General features: G+C 36.5%; 1 protein-coding gene across 10 annotated transcripts; it reads left to right on the top strand.

Moving 5' to 3' along the window:
- Positions 1–41: 41 nt before the first annotated feature.
- On the top strand, positions 42–6,161 carry LOC117229230 (membrane-associated guanylate kinase, WW and PDZ domain-containing protein 1). Of its 10 annotated transcripts, none has more exons than XR_013033824.1 (12): positions 42–253; positions 1,285–1,363; positions 1,437–1,662; positions 1,920–2,323; positions 2,393–2,581; positions 2,638–3,778; positions 3,846–3,981; positions 4,148–4,690; positions 4,838–5,008; positions 5,103–5,237; positions 5,506–5,629; positions 5,893–6,161. XR_013033824.1 is itself a non-coding variant. In XM_033485577.2 (11 exons), the coding sequence occupies exons 2-11, from the start codon at positions 1,315–1,317 to the stop codon at positions 5,296–5,298; spliced, it is 2,997 nt and encodes a 998-aa protein (XP_033341468.1). In that variant the 5' UTR covers positions 42–253; positions 1,285–1,314; the 3' UTR covers positions 5,299–5,834. The 10 variants fall into 10 exon arrangements, 5 of the variants coding, with proteins under 5 accessions (XP_033341468.1, XP_033341467.1, XP_033341461.1 ...); XR_013033825.1 differs by having other exon boundaries at positions 5,931–6,161; XR_013033823.1 differs by lacking the exon at positions 5,893–6,161 and adding an exon at positions 5,786–5,834.
- Positions 6,162–8,528: the final 2,367 nt, after the last annotated feature.

Below are 8,528 nucleotides of genomic sequence, written 5' to 3' on the forward strand. Positions count from 1 at the left end.
GGCGCGCGAACGCGTACATCGGTTAAATGCCTAAAGATGCAGTGCGATGATTCAGTTCGATTCAGTATTGTTCAGTATCGTGTGTGATGTAGCTGTGTAACGGTCGTGGATACGTTTCTTTCCGTAATCATTTCGAAAATGATTAGTATCTCGATGATCCTGAAGTGATTCAGTGCCGAAATATTCCGGGCCCGTTTCCGCGGCTGATTCACAATGATCGAATTAAAAGGGAACCTCGTCGATCGTGATCACTGTAAGTAGACCTCCTGCCGAACAGAACTGTCTACGGATTATACATTTTCCTAGTCCGTACTGTACCATTATTTCCCACTTCGCGAATTTCCATGCTAATCTGAATCTTGTTCTACTGGCGCGAGTGAGAAAGACAGAGAGGCAGTGAAGTAGGGAGAGGAAGCGAGAGAGAAAGAGAGAGAGCGAGAGAGAGAGAAAGGGAAGAAAGGAAAGAGAGAAAGATAATCTACGAGTAACGTTTCCTCGGGGTATGCATGCGGAAAAACGTTAGAATCGCGTCTCGGAACGAAAAAACGTTATTTACGTTCCCGGGAGAGTCGACAACATGTTACTTTCCTAGATAGAAAGTTGCATTCAATGATGCACGATATGTGGGCTACGCACAGGCTCTCTCGGGTGAATGCATTCGTAAGAATGCATTCACGTCCGCCGTGTGTCGTGTTCCTCTCCTGCTTTATGTAATTTCACCACGGACACCTGTCTGTCCGCTTCCCTGGAGTATCGTGCGTGTCGGTGTCGATGGGACGGTGTGCCAGGAACTGTCCACCGTGCTCCATTCACTGTCAACGTTTTCGTCTTATCCTTATCTGTCAAATGTTTGGACACGCAGATAAAACCGTTCCTCCCGAAGACCGTTGATCCGCTAGATAACGCGATTTAGCATGCCCGGGTAACTAATCCCGAAATAATGTGAAAAATGTTTGAAAACGTTGCATATAAATGGTGTCGCAACTGGTGAAATACAATCTGTAATCCCGATACGGTGTATCGTTACCGCTAACAGTATTTCATGACCGTTATGAGTCTTTGTTATTCACGGGGGTGACTCGATAATTATCTGCAATGCAGTTGCAAATTTTACTACAATAACAATAGACTAATTACGGTAATCTGCATTTCTGGCTTGCTTAGGAAAACATTTTTCTTCGAGAGTATAAAAAGAGCTCGTGTTATTGTTATTGTGATAACGTTGATAGATCTTTTTATATTCAATTAGCTGAATGCTATATTATTATTGTTGTTATTTGGTAGGGTATTAAGGTGGAACTGAAGAATTGTAAAATGGCTACAAAAACTGAAGACACAACGTCCATTGATAATACCAATGATGGTAAGGAAATTGTTCTTTGCAATTTGTGCAGTTATTCTTACTGTCACTCGTTACAATGTATATGTAATTGTAGGAGGGAGCATGGACAAGGAGGTATTAGCTATTAGTGGAACCGATGAAACTGGTCATCGTATTCCACCTACGTATTTATATAATCCAAGTTCAGATCCGAATACAGGAATATCCAATCAAGAGCAGGGTAACAGAAGTCGCAATCAAGCCACAGAAGACCAATTAGGACCATTGCCACCAAACTGGGAAAAGGCTTATACCGATACAGGAGAAGTTTATTTCATAGAGTATGTGTCTTGATGTATCAAATAGTTTGATGATTCATATTGTAGCTAAGGCTGACTATTGTATGAAAATTTGGTGAAATTATATGATGAAGCAAGCTTTATCAGATATTGACACAAATTGATAAATTGGCGTTACAATTTTCACGCAATCAGCAATTCCAGTAACAATATGATTTACTGAGAGGTACTGGACACTGATCGCTTAGAATAAATTGCTATCATTTTATGATTAACTAAAATATTTATGTCTATTGCAGCCATAACACAGGTACTTCACACTGGCTGGACCCACGGTTATCCAAATTTCAAAAGAGATCTTTGGAAGAATGTTTAGACGATGAATTACCGTATGGTTGGGAGAAAATAGATGACACACTTTATGGAACATACTTCATTGATCATGTAAATCGTCGAACTCAGTATGAAAATCCAGTATTGCAAGCAAAGAGGGCCCAACAAAGTTTAGGAGAAAGAAAAAGTCCCAATTTCACTAGGAATCCTGAAAAACTGAAGGGCCAGAGGATAAGAACAACATTAATAAAGAGTTCAAGGGGGCTAGGCTTTACTATTGTTGGTGGGGATGATTCGGTAGAAGAATTTTTACAAATAAAGAGTGTTGTACCAAATGGTCCTGCATGGTTGGATGGAAAATTACAAACTGGTAATTTATGAAGCCATAAGAAAAATCACATATAAAAATATGATTTAATAAGAATGATGCTAATTACAGGAGATGTTTTGGTATACGTTAACGACACGTGCGTCTTGGGATTTACTCATAATGAAATGGTGAACGTTTTTAAATCTATTGGTAGCGGTGAGACTGTTACACTGGAAGTGTGCCGGGGTTATCCGTTGCCATTCGATCCGAACGATCCTAACACGGAAGTCGTTACCACTATCGCCGTTAACGCACCAGGTAAAGATCATATTTTTTATATACATCTGTTAGGAGAATAAGTTCTATTTCTTCAGATATTTTGACAGAAGATCCCAGGATGTACATGGATTTGGATCCAACCTTGCAAAGCAACGGGCGTTTCAATTTCTTGGACTCCACGTTTTTACCAGTACATAGTCTCCAAAATGGTGAAAACCTTGCCACTACCTCGGTCAATTCAATGCCAGATTTGTGCATCTCGGATAAGATTAATACAATTAAACGACCCAGCAGCACTGATATTCTTCTGTCAGAGAGCAATGACATGAACGATTGCAAGGACTCACCGTTGTCTTCCAAACCTGAATTTCTTAGTATTGCAATTGTGAAGGGAACTATGGGATTCGGGTTTACAATAGCGGATTCTGCACACGGTCAGAAGGTGAAGAAGATCTTGGACCGGCAGCGATGCAAGAATTTAATTGAGGGCGACATTCTAGTTAATATAAACGACATCAATGTGAGAAATATGTGCCACTCCGAGGTGGTGCAGGTGCTGAAAGATTGTCCTCGCAATGAAGAAGCGCTGATCCATGTACAAAGAACGACATCAAAGTCGAACGAAAAGAAGGAGAAGAACTCGCAGGACTTTTTTCGAAGTAAAACACCGACCGCTGATATCTACAGCACTCAAACGAAAACTGTTGTGCCGAGCCGACCAAAAACACCGTTGATAGATACCAGAAATCGCCCTAAATCTCCAACGAATACAATTAGACCTAATTGGAACGAGCAAAGCGAAAACGAGCTAAATCCGTTAGATAACCGATACAAGTACGGCGAATATACTCACGGCATGTACTATACTGACCCGTACAAGGCCAACATAACGAACCTGACCGATAACTTCGCTACAATGACTAACCTTGACGACGATTCGATGCGAAACACGGCGAAAAGAGATTGGGTCACAAATGACAAATTAAACATAAACAATGATGTGTATTCCATCGACATACCTCATCATGATAACATGCTGAAACAAAACGGATGCTTGCACTCGGATTACTATAAAGAGCTATATACATCGCAATCCCATTCGCAGTACAGCGAACAAGATTACAATGTGTACTCTATTGGTCAGGAGCAGAATGTTGATACTGGTGAGATATGGGATAAGCGTAAGGAAACTACGAGTTTTGAACATGAACAACCACATTCCAGTTCTATACCACGGTACGTACAAATTTGGTTCATAAATTTACGTTAAAGTTCTGTGGAATTAATATCGATTCAATTTTAGATATCCTCAATATACCAACGAATTAGTATGCCCCATTGTGCCTGACATAGAATGGATAGAAACGTTGGTAACATTAGTAAGACAAGACACAGGATTTGGATTTAGAATAGTGGGCGGCACCGAGGAAGGATCTCAAGTGAGAACATTAATTGCTAAGTTATATAGTGTGCCTCGGCTAAATAAAATCGTTTAAATATCTGCTTTTAAAAAAATAAATAAGGCAAATATTTAGGTAATTTCATTTAACTGAGGCATCCTGTATAATTCGAGAAAATTGAAGGTATTGATAATCGAACTGCTAGCAGGTCTCTGTTGGACATATTGTACCTGGCGGAGCAGCTGATCTAGATAACAGACTGAATACAGGTGATCTGATCATGTCCGTCGATGGTGAGAGTGTTTTAAACTCGTCGCACCACCACGTTGTTCAATTGATGATCGCAGCAGCTCAGAATGGCAGGGTTACTTTAGGAATACGTCGTAGGATTAACACTCAAGAACATCTTCCAGAGAATCTACAGGCTCCGTACAATAGGCAAATGAATCATCAGTATCCTTACGATGTGACGGTCACTAGAATGGAAAATGAAGGTTTTGGTTTCGTAATTATTTCCTCGGTGAACAAGGCTGGTTCGACGATTGGTAGGATAATCGAAGGTTCACCTGCTGAAAGATGCGGCCGATTGAATGTCGGAGACCATATTCTTGCCGTTAATCATGTAGATATCACGAACGTCTGCCACAAGGATATCGTGAATTTAATTAAGGACTCTGGTTACTCGGTTACTTTGACGATTGGTTACCCTCTTGATGATTGTTGCAGTAACACATCTCTGTCACAGAAGGTACTGCTCACTAATTGCTTGAATAGCTTTAACTGAATCTACAAAGTATTTGAGAGTAGGAATAGATTAATTCACCATTTAAAAATGTTTTCTTAAAATATCTCTATCATGAATTTTTTGTCTTTAATTTTGTATTTCTGTCTACAGGATGAACCAACATGTGACGGAGATGGAGGTCAATATCATGCAGTCGAATTAACGCGTGGAACTCGAGGATTTGGTTTTAGTATTCGCGGCGGACGTGAATTTCAAAATATGCCCCTGTTTGTGTTGCAAATTGCTGAGAACGGTCCCGCGTCTATTGATAATCGATTGAGAGTAAGAGACGAGCTATTAATAAAAGAATATGTGTGCCAGTGAGAGGCGACACCCGTTTGAAAACCTGTATTGCATTCCTATTAATAATTTTCAGGTCGGCGACCAGATAATCGAGATAAACGGAATTAACACTAAAAACATGACTCACACGGAGGCAATCGAAATTATACGAAACGGTGGACCTTCCGTTCGACTTTTGGTTCGACGTGGTTGTCAGATGCCTTCAGTGGTAGGTGCACTTCCACACCTCTACGATATGAATATATGAGATTAACCATTTTTTTTAGTAACACACCGCCATTAATCCTTGCAAGTGACGATTACTAATGCTAACGTTGCCTCCGTATAACTTTTACCCTCCGAATAATTTCTTTTTCGACTCGATGCTTCTGAGTTTAACAATTAGGTATCGCGTAGTACGAAAGAAATGAAACAATTTTTAAAGACAATACCAGAGAAAGGAAAAAAATGATTTCCAAGAGGTTGTTTTATTGCAGCAAGAGTTAGATTAATACTGTTACGCAGTACTAAGAGAATCGGTACAGAACTGTCTGGTGCAAAATGGGAAACAATGTGTTATATTGTATAATATTTTATGGAGTTGGTTATACATATATGTAGGTATGTAGTAAGATTCAATACTTTTTTTATATATACGACACATGGGAATCATGTGCTTAAATGTATTCACATGTCGTTCGAGCTTTTTAATATTTGATACGTATAATAATAATTATTATTATTTTACATGAGCTTCGAATTCTATATGTATTACAGTTTAGTAATATAACCGAGGACATGGTTGTTGATTCTCAATGAAACACTATACTGATAGTATTAATACTAATTTATAGTAAGAGATCATCTTTTTTACGAACTTTCAGTTGAAGGAAAGAATGCGTGAATATCTTTTTCCTTGCAGCTGCGATTGTGACTCGTAAAATGCCCGATATCTAGGGACGATACTTGCTCACTCTAACCAAGATTGGACTGGTGCTAACTCTGTATTTAAACAAATCTAATTACCGAGAGGACGAGAAATATTAATTCATCCTAACACGTGTGATAGCTTGAGAGTATTGTGCCTTGCGCGTGTTCCAAATATTTAATAACAAAACAAAAATTTACTAAGTAAAACGCTTAAGCTTGTGAAGCGATTGTAAAACGTTTATTGAATTTATATTCGTTGTAGAGTAATCTCACAATCGACCAATTAAGTATTCGACCGATTGATGAGGGCACCCCGCGCAGGCATTTATTGAAATTACCCGAGATGGGTGTGCACCCCAAAAAACGTCAGAAAGTTCGATTTTTTGTTTTCTTAAACTGCTGTTCATCCAAAAATCGATATTTATGATAAGAGTCTTTTACCGTTAAAGCGATTCTGCACTTTTGAGTCCTGACTATATTATTAATTCGATAAGATAATACTTTATAATTTTAAATGTTAACTTCTGAGAAGAGAATCTTGAGAATTTTTTTTTTTACTGCGTATTGAGTGAATACTGCACTTTTTATGCACTACTTCGTACTAGAATTGATTGTACAAGATTATATACAATTGTAAAAACAGGCGAGACATGAATCTCGGTAGAGTATGATCTATTTGCATCTGCAAATAGTGTTGATACTCGGATAAACCATGAAAAACTATTTTAGTATTTATACATATAGAAAAATAATTGTGCACTGAGATATAACTTCATAAATAAGAGAAATTGTAGACTGGACAAAAGTTAACTACATTTGACATTCTCAGAATCTCTTTTTGGTTGATCGTATACACTCGAACATTCATCCTATAACATTATTGTGGCCTTGATCATCGATTCATTCATTTTTCTTAGCACGAATATTATACAGATCTTGTAGAGTTTAATTAATTACCTTTTGACTGTTCTGTCTCAAAACGAGTGCAGCATTTGAAAAAAAAAAAGAAAAGAAGATATTGTCGATACTGTTTTTGTTCTTAAGTATTTATTATAATTGTACGAAGTAAGTACATCTAGCAATAATTAAATTAAGTGCTGATACAACCAAAGAAGCAGATGCACTTAGAGGTGCAGAGGATCAACGCGATGGCGAACTGCATTTACTGTTTACAAAAATTTCTTTTAAAATGTTCTCATTCTTACTACACTGCGGAAGTTTATGCAAATCTAACTTTTCGTGGATAAACTCAAAGAGACTGAAATTCCATAGAATTGTATTATCTTCGTAAAATGTTGTAATACATTATGAATAATATGAAACGATATTAACTTCTATTAGAATCTCATTTCATATAGTTAGTAAATATTAAATAAGAAAATTATGTAATTCTTTCTAAATTTTTCGTATGTAATAAGTGCATAAAGTTCCGAAGTCTATTGATTACCCGGTAATGTCTGTAATAACAAGATCAGGCAAAAAGTTTTCTTGTTAAAACAACCTCTTCCTGTCTTTTTGCGACACTTAGGCACGTTAACTATGTAAAAACTAATAAATCTATTTTTTTACTAGTAAGTTCATAACGACTAGGTCGAGAATGTTCGGTAAACGAATCAAATAAGAACGAATTAAGCTATATTTTTAAACCTAATTCTTGTAAAGAAAAAAAGTAAGAAAAAATCAGAGCATTTATGAGAATGAAAATTGTCGCTGTTCATTGTTTGCTTACATAAGCAATTTTTCTGTCTATCGTATAAACGATAAGCAGCGGTAATTGCATTTATAGGCGGATTATACTTTTTCCTACATCGTAATTATTCTGTTTATTTTTTATAATTATATACGTATACATATACACCATTTGTATATTATGTAGGATATTATAAACGAGTTCAAAATAATTGTAAATATATATACATACATATATATAAATATTTATATATATATATATGTATCAATTTCTAAAAGTTATACAATATTATTGATAATTATTGATAATTATAGGCTTCATAAATGAAGAGATAATTTTTCAATAGAAATGTAATAACAATTGTAATTTTAACATTAAACGAACTCCATGTCTTCTGTACTTATATTGCGATATTGTCTCTTGCCAAGATGCATCACGAACTGTTTAATATTGTATATGCACGTTATTTTCATCGATAATAACTTCGTTACAACTACACGAATAAATTTAAGAGATCGATATTGTTGCGAATAAAAATTCTACCTTTAATTACAATTAAGCCCTGTTCAATAAATACTAATTGAAGCTATGTAAATTATAATTTAAATAGCTAGCGCCATTTAGCACTTCGATTCCCGGTTGCCTCGTTTAAGGGGCCACCAAATTGTGTCATTCTTTTCTTGTAAAAGAACGAAACTTACAGAAAATTTAGAATGTGGTTTATATCATGCAAGTTTTATGGAATATTTGTGTGTATTTATTATACCTTTTTCTTCACAAGATACTGTTTCGGGAAAACCGAACATTTCGGGGAATCCCAAAAACTGTTTACACCGTGGTGTATACTACGTTTTCATGATTTGTGCCGAAGAAGAAACCAAATATTCTTATTTTCATGAT

The sequence above is a fragment of the Megalopta genalis genome, chromosome 7 (assembly GCF_051020955.1).
Source record: "Megalopta genalis isolate 19385.01 chromosome 7, iyMegGena1_principal, whole genome shotgun sequence".
NCBI lineage: Eukaryota > Metazoa > Arthropoda > Insecta > Hymenoptera > Halictidae > Megalopta > Megalopta genalis.